The sequence below is a fragment of the Sus scrofa genome, chromosome 15, assembly GCF_054392235.1.
Source record: "Sus scrofa isolate SSC_HxYL_T2T_F1_AM1 chromosome 15, Sscrofa_HxYL_maternal_Yorkshire_Landrace_v2.0, whole genome shotgun sequence".
NCBI classification, from domain to species: Eukaryota; Metazoa; Chordata; class Mammalia; order Artiodactyla; family Suidae; genus Sus; species Sus scrofa.
In genome coordinates, this window is record NC_139397.1 from 31144861 (window position 1) to 31164895 (window position 20035).

Genomic DNA, 20035 nt, shown 5'->3' on the forward strand with positions numbered 1-20035 from the left:
TATAGTGCCTAATGAGTCCACCAACATCTATTTGATTAATTATTGAATATTTTGCATTTACAATGAAAATAACAGAAAACTTTACTATTATAATTCTGGGAGGAAAGTAAGAAATTTTTAAAATATGCAGTTGATTAGAGGTATGCATCTTGAGTCCTGGAACTAAGGAAAGCAGGTTTATTTCTGGTTATTCTGAAGAGCAGAAGGTAGAGGAAAACTGGTAGGGAGGACTATGGGACTATGGACACTTCTGTTGGATATTTCAAAAATAGATGGCATTGAGTTTTTGAAAACATGTTTTATTATGCAATATTTCAAATATGGAAAGTTTTAACAATAGTACAGTGAACATCCATACATTTACCATTTAGTTTCATCAAATGTTAACGTTTTAATGGTATTATTTTTTTCTGTGAATTCTTTTTTTTTTTTTTTTTTTTTTTGTCTTTTTGCCATTTCTTGGGCTGCTCCCGCGGCATATGGAGATTCCCAGACTAGGGGTCCAATCAGATCTGTGGCCACTGGCCTATGCCAGAGCCACAGCAACACAGGATCCGAGCCGCGTCTGCGACCTACACCACAGCTCATGGCAATGTCGGATCGTTAACCCACTGAGCAAGGGCAGGGACCGAACCCGCAACCTCATGGTTCCTAGTCGGATTCGTTAACCACTGCGCCACAATGGGAACTCCTTTTCTGTGTATTCTTTAGGGAAACACCCAGGGCACATGGAAGTTCCCTGGCCAGGGGTCAAATCAGAGTTGCAGCTGTCAGCCTACACCACAGCCACAGCAATGCCAGAGCTGAGCCACATCTGCGACCTACACCGCAACTTATGACAGTGCCAAACCTTAATCCACTGAGCAAGGCCAGGGATCAAACCCATGTCCTCATGGATACTAGTCGGGTTCATTACCTCTGAACCACAATGGGAACTGCATATTCTTATTATACTACATTTTTAAAAGTATCTTAATTGAGGGTTGGTTAAATAAAACATATCTATATATTGAACTATTTTACAGTTATTTTAAAATCATGCTTGTGAGAATTTTCACCTAAGTTGGAAATTCTCAATTAAGATACAAAATCACATGTATAACGGAATTCCATTTTCATTAAAATATAAATATATGCGGATTATGCAAATAAATGAACTACAACAGTGGTTATTCATTTTTGGATGGCAGAATTATGGGTTATTTTTGTTTTACTATTTATTTATTTAAAGTATAGTTGATTTACAACGCTCTGTTAGTTTCAGGTATATAGCATAGAGATTCGGTTTTTTGCTGATTATACTCCATTGTAGGTTATTACAAGGTATTTGGTATAATTCTCTGTGCTATACAGTAAATCTTTGTTTAATTTATGTATAGTGGTTTTCGTCTTTAAACTTTTCCATATTTTCTATGGTTTTCTTCCAAATTAATAATTTTGAAAAAATGATAAGAATTTTTTTCCAAAGCAAAAACAAATACTTTGGGTAGGGGGCATGTCATTAACCTGATTCTTTTGCACGGTGACTGTCATGAATGTAATATTTTGGCTACCAAATGAAAGTTGTTTTTTTTTGTTTTTTGTCTTTTGTCTCTCTTTTTTATTGTTGTTGTTGTTGTTGCTATTTCTTGGGCTGCTCCCGCGGCATATGGAGGTTCCCAGGCTAGGGGCTGAATCGGAGCTGTAGCCACTGGCCTACACCAGAGCCACAGCAATGTGAGATCTGAGCTGTGTCTGCGACCTACACCACAGCTCATGGCAATGTCGGATCGTTAACCCACTGAGCAAGGGCAGGGACCGAACCCACAACCTCATGGTTCCTGGTTGGATTCGTTACCCACTGTGCCACGACGGGAACTCCCCAAATGAAAGTTTAAAAGGAGAGCGAGGAAGTTAGGAAAAAGAGAGGTTTCACTGAGTTAACCCAGGGCTGGCCTAGTAAGCGTTCCTACTCGGCCCTCTTCTACTAGGATGGCCCTTCGTTTGGGGGAGTCCTTCCACATTTCCCTCTATATCTAGCGTGTTATCAGGCATCCCTCTGGCACAGGGACACTCAGCCCAGTGCCGAGCCCAGCTCCGCGTAGGCTGAGTGAGTGCCCCGTACTCACTGCGTACACAGGGAAGAGTTCTTGCGCGTTCAGGTCCCACTCGTTGATGTGGGAGCCGATCTGAACCCCCGGGAAGCCCAGCTCCTTCACGCAGCGCTCCATCTCCTTGACAGCCAGCTCAGGGGCCTGCATAGGCAACGTCCCCAGACCCACAAACCTCTTGGGGTGGCTCGCAACAGTGGCAGCTAGGTCGTTGTTTAGAAGCTGGCACAGGTCTAAAGTGTCCTGAGGTTTGGCCTGGAGACAGGTAAAGGGAAAACACATCGTTCAAAACCTACTTATTTAGTTACTCTGATCAGCACCTCCTCTGGGCTCAATCATGTGTCATTCAGTGGCTTTGCCCCTCAGAACGCTGAAGCACAGTCTGAGATATGCAGTTGGCCACAGGAGACCCAGAAGACCATCATTGCTGAGGCGAAGGAAACTGCTGGCATATTGCTGATTAATTAGAAAAACTGAGGCTGTGATCAGAAGAGCCTGGAATCCTACACTAGACATGGAATGAGGATGGGCCACCCCACCAACTGCAGAGAGGAGCCTGCAGGGCAGCACACCTAGGCACCCCTGTTGTCCTCACACAGGAGCTGGGCCTCCTGTGCCAGACATCATGCCTTCTGGTGAGGTGCTGGGCTGCTCACAGAACTCTCCTGTCCCTGTCTGTCCTCCTTCCTGTCCTTCCTGTTGATAGTGATGGTCAGAGTTACCTTAGCAAGATGCTGATGCAAAGTTTGCTTTCCATTCCCCTAATTCTCCCTCCTTCATTGCTATCTTGCCTTTCACCATCATCCCATTCCACTGCCAAGAATTTAGTACTCTCCTGCAATCCCAGTTGTCCAGTCAAGGTAGCACCCAGCCCAATAAATTCAGGTGTCTTGAGGTCTTATGGTAGTTGTATTTTAAGTAGTGAATCTCATCATAGGAACAGATAAGGATTGAATCACTAATACGGGAATTATGACCAGAGATGGGGGAAGTATGTATGACCAGGTGGTATTTCCATTGCTCCTTAAATCACAACATGCATGAATATTTATTTGGCTGAGCAGGTACCTAGTGTATGCCCAACTGTGTACAAAAATGTCCTTCCTCAGGCTTGTAGTCATGCCAGAAATTTCTAGCACTCAAGACTTAATCACTTGGGGAAAGGCATCCAACTTGTGGAATCCTGTTTTGAACTGTTTCCATGGGACAGACAGCATATTAGGCCATTATCGTTGCTTTCACTACTTCAAAATCATGATTATTTTAGAGTAAACAGGAATAAACTAGCTCATCAATGACTGAGCCAGGAACTACAGGAATGAGTCAGCAGGCAGGTCAGTTTTGATGGAGATTAGGGTTGGGCCTAGAACTGTGCTGTTCAGTGGAAGTACAATGCGACTTACATTGTAGCATGCAGCTGTTGGCTGCTGCACTGGGCCAGGCAGGTCTGGAGCAAGGACATGCAAGGAAGTCAAGCCTGGGAGGGGATAGTTCGGTGTGAGAAGTGAGGGACCCAGCTTATCTTTAAAGGGGAGAGTTGGTGCGCAATGTCAAGACATGGGGCATCGGTCTGCTTGCTAGGGAGCTGGCTGTGAGCCTTTGCCCACCAAGGAGATGGATTGAGGTTTCACACTCACCCAGTAGCTAAACATAACCGGAACCGTGGAAAGGGCTTGCACGGTCACTCCTAGACACAGACACAAAGGCAAAGCTAATGAGAAAAATGGCCCGGGCACCTCTGCATTTCCCAAAGCTGAGGAGCCCAGTAAGTCTCTCCCTCCTCCTGTTCTCCTCTCCCTCACTTCCTCCCTGGCCCCCTTCTCTCAGGGTCTCTGCCCCAGGCTTCCCTCATTCTGCAGCCTCAGTTATAAGGCAAGGAGTAAAGGCTGAACCAAAATGAGATCATTCAAGAAAAACGGAAAAACTCAGAGGCTATTTCAACCCTCTTTCCTGTGAAGTTTTATTTAGGCAAGATATTTCCCATCATTATTTTTAGGGCATTCCATCTCAGGTCATGCATGACAGAGTATATTTCTCAGCCATCTTCCTGGCCCCTTCCACTCATCTTTGAAGCGGAGCTCTGCCATCTGGAATGCCCAGAATGAGACCCTAGGTGTGGCTCCAGAATCCAGCATCCAGGATGCTCAGAATCACTTATCTTCAAGCTCTTGGAGCTGGGATGTCAGGAGAGATGCTGACTAACAGAGGCATCTTACCTTCCTACCCCCATCCAACCCACCAGCAAGTCCTGTTAGCTCTACTTCTGTTCCTTTCATCCGCTCACATCCCCCCATCTCCTGCCACTGTCTGGTCCAGGCCACCAGCGTTTCCTATGTGAACCACTGCAGGTGCCTCCAAGTGGTCTCCCACTACCACTCTTGTCCTCTTTCTTTTTTCTCCACTTGAAGGCCAGAGGAAGAGTTAAAACTTAGAACAAGTTACTCCTTTCCTCAAACTTCCAAGCACTTTGCATCACTCTTAGAGTAAAATCCAAACTTGAACATGGCCTCTAAGACCCCACACAGTCTCTCCTGGGGGCTCACATTGTGATTCATTGGCCTCCTGCCTGTTGTTTGGATCTCTTTCCTGCCCCAGGACTTTTGCACTGCTGCTCCATCTCCCTGGAATGCTCTTTCGGCTTATCACAGGATGGGCTCCTTTTCGCCCTGAGGTCTCAGTTCAAATGTCAGATCCTCAGAGAGCCCTTTCCCAACTCCATCCACTTATCCCATTGTTCTGTTCCTTTCCTTTTCTGATAGTTATTACAGTCTGTCATGACTGTGTTTAATTGCTTATCCTGTGACTTCCCCTACTTGAATGTAAACACCATGTGTGCCTGTCTGTCCATGTTCTACCCCTGGTGTCCAGAGCAGTGCCTGGCACATTGAACATACCCAAGATAGGAAAAGACAAATCATTGTTTAGTGAGGACTAGACACTGCATCTTTTGATTAGAGAGCATTGTTAAACATTGTCACAAGGAATTCCTGTCATGGCTCAGAGGTAACAAACCCAACTAGTATCCATGAGGACAAGGGTTCGATCCCCATTTTCACTCAGTGGGTTAAGGATCCAGCGTTGCTATGATCTGCGGTATGGATCACAGATGCAGCTCAGATCTGGTGTTGCTATAGCTGTGGTGTAGGCCAGAAGCTGCAGCTCCATTTCAACCGCAAGCCTGGGAACTTACATATGCTGCAGGTGCGGCCCTAAAAAGACCAAAAAATAAAAAATAAAAAAATTGTCACAAGATGTGACTTGTGTTTGTTGATTAGTTTAAAACAGTTAAGTCCCTTTCAACTGTAAACTTCTTACATTTTACACAAATACTTTTGCTTACATTTTTCTATGTAATTTCTCCATTTGATAGATTTGGTCTAAGGTCACATGGCTTGCAAGTGGTGGGATGACGCACTTGTCCAGCCTTGCTCGTATACCTTAGTGGCCATCGTTTATCACCATATTTTATATTAACATAGTAAATTACATTATGTGTTGGTTGATTTGGATACATGTTCTTTGGTCTCTGGGAATTGAGAGGGGGAAAAAACAAGTCTAATCCAATTAAAGCTTATATATATTTTTTATTTTTTTATTTTTATTTTTATTTTTTTGTCTTTTTGCCATTTCTTGGGCCGCTCCCACGGTATATGGAGGTTCCCAAGCTAGGGGTCCAATCGGAGCTGTAGCCCCTGGCCTACGCCAGAGCCACAGCAACGCAGGATCTGAGCCGCGTCTGCGACCTACATCACAGCTCACGGCAACGCCGGATCCTTAACCCACTGAGCAAGGCCAGGGATCGAACCCGCAACCTCATCGTTCCTAGTTGGATTCATTAACCACTGATCCATGACTGGAACTCCTTATATATATATTTTAAAAGGGTGTTTAATAGTTTGGCATAGCACAATGTGCCCCAAATTCACCTGTTGAGTAAAATGGGCAGGGGCCAGGGCTGAGGGAAGAGAACATTGTAAAAGCAAATTCCTAGGCCCTCCTTTGGAAACTCTGACTTAGTGATGAGGCCTGAAAAAAATTTTTTTAACAAGCACCCCAGGCAATTCTTAACCTGAGGAAGGCTTGGGAAAAGCTCCCTGGGGAAAAGTGATGGAATGAGGGATATGGCCCTAGGTTCAATCTTGGCTCTGCCATTTACTGCTGTTTGATCCGGAGCAAATCATTTATCATCCTCGGATCCCTCAGGTGGCAGTAGGTGCAACAATGTCTGCCACATAGAGATGTGATGAAGTAATCTGGGGGCTGCCAATTCCATTTTCTCCCTGTGAAGATGGCATGGTTTGCTGGATTCTTCTGTGTTGTGCCTTCATCATTTTATTTTCTCACCTCTGAAGAGGCAGTAGGATGCATTTGTTAAGCCCTTGGGTCCAGACTGCCTTGGTTCAAATCCTGGTTTTGCCCCCCACAAGTTGTGTGATCTTGGGCATATTGCTTAAATTCTGTCCCTTAGTTTCTTCATCTGTAAAATGGGCATAATAGATGCTACTTCCTATGGTTATTATAGAAATTGAGTTAATACATGTCAGGTGCTGAGAACAGTGCCTGGCATAAAGTAAATGCTTGGTAAGGGTCAGACATGACTGATCTCTCAAGAATAATCATTGAATAAAACACACAACAAAAACCAAAGGAGACACTTTTCATCTAAACTGCAGTTGTGGGGAGTTCCCGTCGTGGCGCAGTGGTTAACGAACCCAACTAGGAACCATGAGGTTGCGGGTTCGGTCCCTTCCCTTGCTCCGTGGCTTAACGATGCGGCATTGCCGTGAGCTGTGGTGTAGGTTGCAGACGCGGCTCCGATCCAGCGTTGCTGTGGCTCTGGCGTAGGCCAGTGGCCACAGCTCCGATTCGACCCCTAGCCTGGGAACCTCCATATGCTGCGGGAGCGGCCCAAAGAAATAGCAAAAAGACAAAAAAAATAAAAATAAATAAACTGCAGTTGTGAGCAGGGGTTCTGATGCCAGCCATCCTAGTCTCCTTTCCACTAGTTTTCTCCTTGAGAGGTGGGAGCCGCTCAGTTGTGCTTCGCATTTAGAGCAAAACCCTGGCCTTTGCTGGTGGTCTGGGAAGCCTGTTCTAGGTCCAGCTTCCCTCTCACCCTCATCCAGAACAGGAGCATGTATGCTATGTTCTACAGAAGTGCTTCAGGCTTTCTGCAAAGTTCCATTTGAATGCAATTGAGATTTATTTTAATTATTTAAAAAATATAAAGCAATATCTAGCTTAAAGTGTCTATATTAAATTCTAACATGCCAGAGACCACCTTCTCATTTGGGGCTGATAGGTCAACTCGTTTTGTGCAGACCTTGGAGTAAAATGTTTCCTGCCATTTCTGTGTGTATATTTGAGCTTCTTATACATTTGTCTTTGGTTAAGAAGGTAGTGGATATAAGTAGCTCTTTTTTTGGGGGGGGAGTATATGAATTGTTTGCTTTCTGGTTTAAATCTAGTCCACTGATGTCAAAATTCAGGCCTGACAGTGTTGTCATGGGGAGTTCTCTAGCACAGTCCCTGGGCACAGCCCATGCGTGTCCAGAGGCTGGGTGCTCTTATTGGAGCATGTCCTCCTCAGTGGCACAGCCAGCCAACCAGTAACAAATGAAAGCGCACTGTGGCTGTCACACAATTTTTATTTTATTTTATTTTATTTTATGTTCACTCCCTACCCTCATAAATTGCTTTAATTGTGGGGACTTGTTTAATTTCTAAATATAGGATAGGGAATGCAAGCTTAGAAATTGTTAGTGGCCATCATCAAAAAGTCTACAAACAATAAATGCTGGAGAGGCTGTGGAGAAAAAGCAACTGTATTACACTGTCGGTGGGAATGTAAATTGGTGCAACCACTGTGGAAAACAGGATGGAGATTCCTCAGAAAACTACATATAGAACTACCATTTGATCCAGCAATCTCACTTTTGGGCATCTATCCAGAGAATACCATGACTAGAAAAGATACATATACTACAGTGTTCATTGCAGCACTATTTTCAGTAGCCAAGACATGGAAACAACCTAAATGTCCATCGACAGAGGAGTGGATCAAGAAGAAGTGGTACATACACACAATGGAATATTATTCAGCCATTAAAATGAATGAAATACTAGCATTTTTAGCAACATGAATGGACCTAGAAATTATCATGCTAAGTGAAGTCAGTCATACAATGAGACGCCAACATCCAATGCCTTCACTGACATGTGGAATCTGAAAAAAGGACAGACTGAACTTTGCAGAACAGATACTGACCCACAGACTTTGGAAAACTTATGGTTTCCAAATGAGATGGGTTGTGGGGTGGGGGGATGCACTGAGGGTTTGGGATAGAAATGCTGTAAAATTTGGTTGTGATGATTGTTGTACACCTATAAATGTAATAAAATTCATTGAGTAATTACAAAAAAAGAAAAAGAAAAAGCAGAAAAAAAATACAAAAGAAATTGTTAGAGATTCAGCTTGGAAAGAAAAACTTCCTAGTTCTCCCCTTTCAAATTGCTGGTTTGGTTTGGTTGAGATTACATGATTAACTTTTCTGTAAACTGCTCCCATTTCCACCCCTTATGTGTCAGTGGGGATGTTCTATGTATGGTGAACTGAAACAAACTACATACGGCAAGAAAATGGATCCTAAATCTGAAGTAGGCAGTGGTCATCCTTAATCTGTGAATTCTAATTTTTACTGTTTTAATTGGCTCTATAAGTAAATATTCTGCATTTGAACATAAAATATTTTTGGGGTCTTTTTTTTCTTCTTTTTTTAGGACTGCACCCATAGTATATGGAGGTTCCCAGGCTAGGGGTCTAATTGGAGCCACAGCTGCCAGCCTACACCACAACTATAGCAACGCCAAATCTGAGCTGTGTCTGTGACCTACACCACAGCTCATGGCAACACCGGATCCTTAACCCACTGAGAGAGGCCAGGGATCAAACCCAAAACCTCATCGTTCCTAGTTGGATTCATTTCCACTGTGCCACAATGGGAACTCCTGAACTTAAAATTTTTAAAAATAACAAAATTACCATTTTAGTCTTTTTGTTACTATAGTATCCTGCTTTAGAACAGTGTATATCTAATTTCAAAAAATTTAAAATCTACACTCTAAAAACATCATAGTGGAAGCTGCCATCTCTCTTCCAGTGAAGCTGGAACAACATAGTCTGGTGGAAAGAAGGGGCCAGAAGTTGCCATCACAAAACCACATAAAGTGGCATGAACAGATTTTAGTGGCAAATGACTCTTACATCATATTACCCTTACTTACCAGATGCAAACATTGGTAGCATTTCTCATTGTAAGTACCTGTTTGGTCCATTTCTCTAAGACGGACTTCTGGATTCCAGCAGTTCTCTTGGACCACTCTGAAGACCTTCCCATCTTTCAGCATCTTTGCTTCTCCCTAGGATAGAAAAATCACATTAGCAAAAGGAGACCTAAGTTTACATAGATTAATCATTCCTTATGTGCTTTGGAGTCTGGTTCTCCCCTAACTTTCTTAGGAGTTTTTACTTGATCCTCAAAGAAGTAGAAATCTGCTTAATTTAACAGAGCCAAATTTTTATCTTTGTGCCTTAATATTGGCTTGGATTTGAAGGCGTGTGCTCTAAGGGTGTTAGCGGCTGGACATAGAGCAAGGTCATGGTTATGGCCTTCTGGGACTGCAAGACTGAGGATGACCAGTCACCTTGCCAATCTGACCCACTAGCTACAAGACCAGAGGGAATGGCTCATCATCAGGAAAACTCTAGATTCATAACATTTTAGAAGTGGAAAGGACCTCCAAGATAGACCATCTAGTCCAACCCTCTTGTTTTATAGAGGATAACCAGATGGATAGTGAGAGTAAATAATTTGTATAGCAGAACAGGGTCCACTGATGTCAACACCTGCTGGAGAAGGCAGGTGGTGTGGTGAAAAAGTCTCGCAGCAGCACATATGAAATTTGGTGCTGAGCTGCTGGCTTCCACTAGCCATCATGCCTGCTTTGTACACTGCTTTTTAATACTTGGGGTGGAGGGGCAAACTAAATGGCTCTTCAAAGCATGGCAAAAAACAAAACAAAACAAAAACATGGTGGTGGCCTCTAAATTGGGCCTTGTATTGCTGATCCTTAAGAAAAGGGAAAAGTTCTGTTCCAGGTCCCTCAAATCAGTCTGCTCAGATTCAAATCCATATTCCGCAACTTACTGCTGTGTGACCACGAATGAGTTAAACATCTCTGAACTTTAGTTTGCTGGTCATTTTTCTGTTCAATTTGTAAAACAAATATTTATTTAGAACCTAATTTGGGCAAGACACTTTCTCTGACTGATTCAACACTTTAAGGATATATAATGGAGGAAAAAAGACAAGTTAATAATCTATCACTAAAAATTTAGGTCATAAGCATGGAGATTGGAAAGACTGTGAGAAAAGGAAGATACTCAGGCACAGATTCCCATCCATGGAGAAAAAGAACAGAGTCCTTGAGTTGGCTGAACACAGGTTCCAAAAGCTGTTATTATTATGCTCTGCAGAGATGTTGAATTTGGAACTTCTGAATGTTTTTCCCTCTCTGTCACTTAAGTTCAAAGTGTTTACTTTGGACTCCTTGGATCTCCTAGAGGATTTTTTTTTTTTTTGTCTTTTTGCTATTTCTTTGGGCCGCTCCCGCAGCATATGGAGGTTCCCAGGCTAGGGGTCGAATCGGAGCTGTAGCCACTGGCCTACGCCAGAGCCACAGCAACGTGGGATCCGAGCTGCGTCTGCAACCTACACCACAGCTCACGGCAACGCCAGATCCTTAACCACCTGAGCAAGGGCAGGGACCGAACCCCCAACCTCATGGTTCCTAGTCGGATTCGTTAACCACTGCGCCATGACGGGAACTCCCTCCTAGAGGATTTGACATAACCAGTGCAGAGACTTCTTTAGTGGGTGTGACAGGTCAGCTGTTGCTGTAGGGAGGAAGAAGATTCTTGGTTCTTTAGTCACCCTGTCTTCATTGTGGCCTCTTCAGCTCCATGAGGAGGTATCAATTCCAGCTTATTACCCAGCATTTAAGGCATTCATAAGTTGGACTTGGACTTCTTTTGGCCCAGAGAACAAGATGGGTGGAACAGAGGTCATGGACACATTCGATGATGACCGTTTTATTTAAATCATTTTGGCAGATGGAACAGACTAGTTCAAACTCATCCCATTCAGCCATGAATGGCTCCATGGTTTCTTCTGCTTTACAACATCAAATATGCATGGAGTCTGCTTGCTGCTCTCTGTCCTGCTTGCTATTCTGTGTAGAAACTTCTGAGGCCTAGCTCATTTTTAAAATACGTGTAATCGGAGTTCCCGTTGTGGTGCAGCAGAAACAAATCTGACTAGGAACCATGAGGTTGTGAGTTCAATCCTTGGCCTTGCTCAGTGGGTTAAGGATCTGGTGTTGCTGTGGCTGTGGTGTAGGGCAGCAGCTGTAGCTCCAATTAGACCCCTAGCCTGGGAACCTCCATATGCCACAGGTGCAGCCCTAAAAAGACAAAAAGACAAAAAAAAAAAATAATAAAATAGGTATAATTATATGACTTACCTTAAAAAATGTGACTTACCTTAATAGGCTATTGTGAGCATGAAATAGGATAATCTATATTAAGCACTTATTTAGTAGAGTGTCTGACACATGTTAAGTGTTATTCTTGGTATAGTTATTAATGATGAACAGCTAATTAGGGACCAGGCTATCTCCTGATGTTGAGGACACACAACCTCTCGTGGTGCTTCAGGGCCTCAAGTTTACCTTTGGGTCGTACTTGCTGGTCAAGTAAGCATGTGGTGATCAAAGGTTTTGAGTTCAGCTTGCCGTCCTTCTCTGCCTCTTGGCTTGTTCATGACTGTGCTAGGCCAAGGATCATGACTTGTACTCAGGCCTTGCCACAGTTTCCTTCTTCGTCCTTCTGATCCATGGACTACACCTCCCCCACTTCCTGCTTGGAGAAGGCCAACCGCTTTTCACCGTCAAGTGTGGCAGCCTGTTCACATTTTACATGCAGGAGGAAGACCTCAGATCCATATTTTCATGGACTGGGGAATATGTCAGCGAACAATAACTGTGTAACTGTGACAAATGTCTACACCCAAGCAAAACTGAATATCTGAGATCAGGACATCAGGATTGATTTGTCTCAGTTCCACAGCAGGAACTCCTCTTGAGGGTTGTGAAATACTTTCAACAATTTCCTTTTCTGCTTAAATTAACCAGTTGTTGGTTTCTACTATTTGCAAGCAAGAGTCCTGACAGATACTAACTGCATAAGTAGGATAAAGGAACATGTGTTTTTATTTGGCACAGAAGGGAACGCAAGGGGTGATGACAAAAGAGAAAAAGTGAGAAACAAACTTTCCTTTGGCAAATTAGAAGTTTTATTTTTATTTTACTCCTTAATAAGAAAGCTTAATTACCATAAAATACCTAGTACAGCAGAGTACTGAAAAACACAGTCTTTACATTTCAAAGATCTGGGTTTAAATATCATTAAATTACATACCTAGCTCAGTGATAGTCCTTCTGAGGTTAAACTTTACTTTTTCTGTCTGTAAACTTTGGAGCTTCTATTTGTCGTGCTTGTAGCCACCTAACATCCTTGGAACAACTCCTATGTGTGAAGACATTTTCACATTATGATTCCCCCTTCCTCAGGAGGAACTCAGAATTCACTTTCCCAGCCTCTCTTGTATGGAGGGCACTGGCATGTGCTCTAGGCTCTGCCAATCAGAAGCCCTCATATATGACTTTGATTTGGAAGTGAGTGCTGTGAGGAAGCAGGGACTACGCAGAATACACCTTTTATTAGTGGTATTGTCTGAGGTGTTAGACATGAATGGAGCAGAAGCTGCAATCCTTTGGTCCTCAGTCTCAGCCCCATCAGTGTGAGCTTCCTGTCTATGACCAGTATGACCAGGAGTGGCAGCACTTGCATCCTTGCTGGAGCAGCCCTTCCCCGCCCCCTTCCCGGTATAATTAGTCATTGTATATGTTAGCGCAGCTCTGAGCTTGATATCCAGCCCTCCAAGAAAGTCTGTGAGCTGCTTTTCTTGGAAATTCCCAAGATCGAACTAGAGCTGCACAGCAGGCCTACACTACAGCTACAGCAACACCAGATCAGAGCTGCTTCTGTAACTTAAACCACAGCTCATAGCAATGCTGGATCGTTGGCCTACTGAGAGAGGCCAGGGGTAGAACCTGAATCCTCTTGGATAGTAGTCGGGTTTGTAACCCACTGAGCCACGATGGGAACTCCCACTCTGTCCTTGATGTTGATGTTAACTTCCTCATTCCTCTGAGACTGTCATTTTTCTACATCCCTCTGCTTGACATGTCACCATCCCATCCATTTCCTTATGCCATTTATTCTACCTCCAAAAGAGATCCTGTAGTGGTCCACGCCTCTCCATCTCCAATGCTCCAGCCCTGGTCCAGGTCCCATCCTCTCTCACCCGAATGACTGCTCCAGCCTCCAGGCCAATCTCTTTCTGCTTTTGCTCTTGCTCCCCTCTAACTCAGTCTCCACAAAGCAGCCAGAGTAAACTTTTAAAGCCCTAAATCTGCTCTTGTTACCTCCCCACTTAAAATTCTTGAATGGATTCTTATTGCCCTGAAGGTGAAATCAAAACCCCCTTAACCTAGCGTAAAACCCTGTATCTTCTAACCCCTGTCTGCCTCCACAACTTCATCACATGCCTATACCTTTATAAATAGGCTCTTTATTAACTCTTTTCAAAGTATTCTAATTGAAGTATACCATTAGTTTTCTGTTTGAAACTGGATTGACTTTGCTAAAAAAAAAATGTACGTTAACATATTAAATAATACTATGTCCTTTGTAGGAGTTCCTGTCATGGCGCAGTGGTTAACAAATCTGACTAGGAACCATGAGGTTGCGGGTTTGATCCCTGGCCTTGCTCAGTGGGTTAAGGATCCAGTGTTGACGTGAGCTGTGGTGTAGGTCACAGACTTGGCTTGGATCCCGGGTTGCTGTGGCTGTGGCATAGGCCAGCGGCTACAGCTCCGATTGGACCCCTAGCCTGGGAATCTCCATATGCCGCGGGAGCGGCCCAAGAAATGGCAAAAAGACAAAAAAAAAAAAAAAAAAAAAAAAAAAAGAAGAAGAATTTATTCAGATACTACTTACATAAAGGAAAATGAACTTTTAAAATAAAAACATGAAATAAGACCTCTGGACTATATTAGTGGCTTTCAATCAATTTTTGCTCTGAACCCACGTTAAGAAAATATTTCCCTAAACAAACTGAAAAGACAGCCCCACAGAATGGGAGAAAATATTTGCAAGTGATGCCACCAACAAGGCCTTAATTTCCAAAATATACAAACAGCTTACACAAATTAACAACAAAAAAAACCAGAAGATTTAGAAGACAAGAAGGAAAAGCCTGGAAGAGTATCCAGAAGACCTAAATAAACATTTGTCCAAGGAAGAAATATGAATGGCCTAAAGACACTTGAAAAAATGCTCAATATTACTAATTATTAGATAATTGCAAGTCAAAATTACAGTGAGGTACTACCTCACGGTGGTCAGAATGGCTATCCTTAAAAAGTCTACAAATAACAAATGCTAGAGAAGGTGTGGAGAAAAGGGCACCCTCTTACACTGTTGGTGGGAATGTAAGTAAGTTGGTACAGCTACTATGGAAAACAGTATAGAGCTTCTTCAGAGAACCAAGGATAGAGTTACTATATGATCCAGCAATCCCATTCCTTGGTGTATATCCAGACAAAACTATAACTTGAAAAGACACATGCACCCCTATGTTCATAGCAGCACTATTCACAGTAGCCAAGGCATGCAAACAACCTAAATGTCTATTGACAGATGACTGGATTAAGAGGATGTGGTACATATACACAGTGGAATACTACTCAGCCATAAAAAGTATGAGATAGTGCCATTGCAGCCACATGGATACAACTAGAAATTCTCATACTAAGTTAGGTAAATCAGAAAGAGAAAGACAAATGCCATATGATATCACTTATATGTGGAATCTAAAATATGGCACAAATGAACCTATCTACAACACAGAAACAGACTCACTGACGTAGAGAAAAATTTGTGGTTGCCAAGTGGGAGGGGTTTGGGGGAGAGATGGAGTGGAAGGTTGGGGTTAGCAGATATAAGCTCTAATATATGGAGGGAATAATCAACAAGATCCTACTGCATAGCACAGAGAACTATATTCCATATCCTATGATAAACCATAATGAAAAGAATATTTTTTGAAAAAGAGTATATATATATATGTACAACTTAAACATTTTCCTGTACAGCAGAAATTAACACATCGTAAATCAATAATACTTCAAAAAGAAGTTAAAAAAAGAAAAGAAATATATATATATATATATTTCCCATTTTGACCCAATACATACCTATTTGCACAGATACAAATTGAGACAAAACTTTCATGAAAGAACATTTACTTTTACCATGAACAATTCATTCTGCTATTTTCTTTTGTAATCTATTTTATTTTAAAGCTGTCCTAACCCACTGAGTTGGTACGACGACTCACTATTGGGTTGCAGCTCATATTTTCAAACACTGGCCTAAATGATCCCTAGCCCTGCAATTCTATGATTCTTTATCTTCATGAAAATTGCCCCCTGCCTTGGCCTTCCCACCTGCCTCAATTCTCTTAGTATTTATTTTCTCTTTTGCTCAGCACAAAATTGTCACTGTCTGTATGTTCTTTATTCATTTAAGTGTCTTCCTGGCTCCCCAGCGAGAGGGAAATCATTTTTCAAGCAGGAACCCGATGGTCAAAGATCACACAGAATAGTGTGTGTGAAAATGCTAAGTGTGGTGAAAGTATGTGTGTGTGTTTCAAGGGCCTGAAAAACACTCAGTGGATGTTTCTAGATGCATGGGTTTGAACTAGTCCCTGTGTCTGGCCTCCTTTGAAAGCTGCTAGGTATTCCTGCCATCAGGCCTCAGTTCTTCCCCCACCCCATGCAGCTCCTGAATAGAACTCATACATACTTTTATAAATATTCAACTGAATTATAAATATTCAACTGAAGGACAACCGATGGTTTCAGTTCTGAACGAGGCTTTATTGCGGCAAACAAATACCCCTTGATTCATTACAAAAGCATTGAAAAATCAAAGGTTAAGAAGAAAAACAAATAGAGTAAATCAGAGAAATGTTTTGGAAAGACCTTTCAGAAAACAGGAATCTCGAAGGTAAATCAGTCATGGGGGACAGAAAAGATTTGTTCACCAAAGGAAAATAGGAGAATGAAAAGAAATTTCAGCCCTCAAGTGCTGGATTTTCTCATTGCTCTTAGCCTAATTTGCATATTTATATAATATTTGCAGGTTGTTCTCCACTGACTGTGATCCCTGACCACTGTCATTATGAAAAAATATGAATTTGTTTCTGTTTTGTTTTGCTTTGTTTTGTTTTTTAAACAGAGGAAAGGAGCGCATCACTGTTTTGTTTTTTTAGACTACCGTTATATCCAATTTTGCTGGAAATATGCAGGTAATAGATTTGACTGGAAATATTTTCATTCTTGGATTTCTTTTTGTTTGTTTGTTTTCAAGATGTGTTTTTAAGTTTATGCACTCTCTTGACAGAGAAACAAAATGAAATTAAGGCCATTCAAATACAGTATCAAGGTTGCAAACTATAGTCTGGGACATGGAGGGAAAAAAAATTATAGCTTTCCTGTCCCTGAACTTGGAGCTTCCTAGTAGCCTTGTAATCATCTCCGCTCAGATTGTTTTCTCTTCTGGGAAGACTTCAGTCCAACTTAGCTCACCAGCTCCCAGGCTAGGAACTGGAACTTTCCACGGAAGAAGTGTAGCCCAGTGTCTAAATTAACGCTTGGTGGGCAGTCTTTGATGAGGGTGAGAATGAGCTTCCCCAGAGACTCTGATGTTTAAAACTCTTTAAAGATTCTCCACTGCCTTCAGGATCAAGTACAAAGGCCTAAGCCCATCCTCCAAGGCCCCGTTTGACGAGGCTTCTTCCCCCACTTTGCTCTCCAGACTCTTACCTGCCTTTATCCATCCTCCATGGAGAAAGGTGGCCTTTTCCAGCCATTAAGACCCTCCAAAAAAGTTGCATTACATTGAGAATAAAATCCAGACTCTTTAGCACATGTTCCAAATCCCTCCATGATCTGGCCTCTGCCTACCTCATTTCCTACCATCTTTGCCTTTAACCATATCTCGGCCACACTGCCCTCCTTCCTGTTGATTGAACACAGCACTTCCTCATCTGGAGGCCTTTACAACTGCTATTCCCTCAGCCAGGGATACTCTTCCAGGCTTTTCCTTCTTGTCTTCTAAATCTTAGCTAGATCCCTCACCGGCCAGCCCAGATGAATCTCTCCAGTCACTCCCTGTTACAGCATTGTTTCTTCACTCCATTCTTTGAAGTGATCATATTTGTCCATCTCCCCCTAGAATGTGAGCACCAAGAGAGCAGGGAGTCTGTCTGTCCTGTTCACCAGCATATTCCTCGTGTCTAGACTGGTGGGCCTGGCCTCAAATGGGTGTCAATAAAAATCAGTGAGTAAGTGAATGAATAGAGCCAGTGGTTTTCAAACTTGAGTGGGCATCAGAATCTCCTGAAAGATTGTCAAAACACAGATTGCTGGCTCGATCCTCAGTGTTCCTGATGTGATAGGGTGAGGCCAGAGAATTTGCCTTTCTCCCAAGTTCCCACGTGAAGCTGAACTTGCTAGTCCACAGACTACACTTTGAGAAATGCTGGTACCAGCCCTGCCCAAGTGCTTAAGTTCTGGGCTTGTGTATGTTTAATACTCCATGCATTTTCTCTCTATCTTTGCTTTCTTTTTTCTTTTTTTTTTCTTTAGGGCCACACCTGTGGCATATGGAGGTTCCCAGGCTAGGGGTCGAAGCCGAGTCTGCGGCCTATACCACAGCTCACGGCAATGCCGGTTATTTAACCCACTGAGCGAGGCCAGGGATCAAACCTGCAACCTCATGATTCCTAGTCGGGTTCGTTGACCAGTGAGCCACTATGGGAACTCCTGTCTTTACTTTCTTGTTTCCTTGGGTGAGCCACCCCTGATTCTAGACTCAGGCTGTACATCGCTTCTCCTGGGAGGTCTTCTCCAGGCCTTGGTGCTCAAAGCTGTGTCCTCTAATACCTGGTGCAGTAGCTGTCCTCACCTTGTCATCGTGTGCTGTTACCCCTGCACGTGGTCTTCCCACACCTCCAGTCCTCCAGGGCCTGCCTTAGTCATGTCTGTCTTCCATGGGGAAATTAGAGGGGTTCCTCCTGTATACCCTGCGGTGTGATGCCTCAGAAATGAAGTTGGATCTGATCTCTGTGCTGCCCTAGACTGGCAGCTCACGCTCAGGCCTTGTTATTTGCAGAATGCTTTGCCCCATGCCTTCCTCCTCTTGCTTTTTCCTCTGACCAAACTCAACCCCTAATAACAGTGGCTTCTTCTCCTTTTTGTCTGCAGTGTTTAATTTCCCAGCCTCTGCTCATGCTTAAACTGTCCCATGTATTTGGTTAGTCTTAATATACTGTTATAACTGTGGAGAGGGTCAGGTCTCCTCCTTGAAGCAGAACAATGCTAAAATTGATTCTAGGATGAAAAAGAAAGAGAGGCATTTCTTAATGCCATCTCAGATTCCAATTTTATCTTCCTAAATGCTGCTCTTTGAAGTCATCCCCATTTTTCCTAATAATTTTGAGAAACCTTAGTGCTGACCCCTTGCCTCCTGAAAAGTCAGTCAGAGGGTAGAAGAACTGGGCTCCCTGGAGGCTGCTGGCCTACAAGAAGGTCTCAGACTCAGGATGTCCGTGTTCTGAGGCACACTCACACTCTGGGAGAAACTCACCTCGCTGTGGTGTTGGAGCTCCACCCAGCCTCCGTAACCGAATCTCTGCAGGGGAGGTAGAGGGGAACACAATTAGACTGGAAGAACAAGCAGAGAGGACCGCCATAAGGGGGCTTCCCTGGGGCGAAGCATCCCAAGCCCCACCTTTCTAAGCAACACCTTTCCATTCTCTCCTCATGCCTGTGATCACTTACTCAGTATTTATATTCACATCAATTTCTTTTCCTCCTGAGTGCATTTATTCAGGAAGAAAGTTCTAGATCATAGAAGTGCTAGTTTTACCTTTCTTCCTCATGCGAGTTGCAGCTTTTAAATATGGAATGAACATCAGAAAATATTTGTGTACCACCTAAAATCCTTCCTGGACCACTAGGATTACACAGACTGTGAGGAAATACTGTCTCAGAACACTAACCCAGCTTTTCCATCTGTGGGTTGCAATCCATGAATAGAGCATGAAATCAATTTAGTAGTTAATGACCCAGATGTTCTAGAAACATGAAATAGTAGGCCTAACAGATGCTGCTGTGTCCCACTCATTTTCCCTACCTGCAACGCTTCTGTGCACATCAGCCCTCCTTCAACTGAAAGCACTTGCATTTCTTGGGCACGGGCTTCCCTTTTACTGTTGGAGCTAGCTTTGATTAGGACCTTCTAGAAGGTCAGAAGACACTCCACACACTGTTTCCCTCACCCCCTCAGTCAGGGTGAGTATGGGGTAGGCCCACATTCTGTACTTTCTGGCTGTCTTGCTTTCCCTGTCTCATTTCCCCACTCTACTGCTGTTTCCTGGGATCACCTCCAAAGTAAACTACTTGTATTTGAATCCTTGTCTCAGGGTCTGCTTCTTGGAAAACCCAAGCTAAGATAGTAAAGCAATGGAATGGAATGGAATGGAATAGAATAGGAGCAGGATAGGCTAGGATAGAATAGAATAGTTCAGAATGGAATAGAACAAATATATTTGAATGCTTTCCATGTAGTATTGGTTTCATGAAACTCTTGTTTCCATTATCTATATGAATGGTTGTACTGAGTCATAATATAA

At 43.0% G+C, this 20035-nt stretch overlaps 2 protein-coding genes and 1 long non-coding RNA gene across 7 annotated transcripts in view; 2 read left to right on the forward strand and 1 right to left on the reverse strand.

The window, feature by feature from the left end:
- TMEM163 (transmembrane protein 163) overlaps positions 1-20035 on the forward strand; it is a 464307-nt gene that overhangs the window by 50623 nt on the left and 393649 nt on the right. The window lies entirely within an intron of this gene.
- ACMSD (aminocarboxymuconate semialdehyde decarboxylase) overlaps positions 1-20035 on the reverse strand; it is a 75762-nt gene that overhangs the window by 41557 nt on the left and 14170 nt on the right. For all 3 annotated transcript variants that reach the window (XM_084997987.1, XM_084997986.1, NM_001444830.1), the window contains 4 exon segments: positions 18988-19032; positions 9413-9509; positions 3728-3777; positions 2109-2345 (listed from right to left, as the gene is read on the reverse strand). In XM_084997987.1, the coding sequence (XP_084854113.1) occupies positions 2109-2345; positions 3728-3777; positions 9413-9509; positions 18988-19032 (429 nt within the window).
- On the forward strand, positions 1655-8836 carry LOC146395778 (uncharacterized). Its single transcript, XR_014830592.1, has 2 exons — positions 1655-6765; positions 7048-8836. It is a non-coding gene; the product is annotated as an uncharacterized LOC146395778 (long non-coding RNA).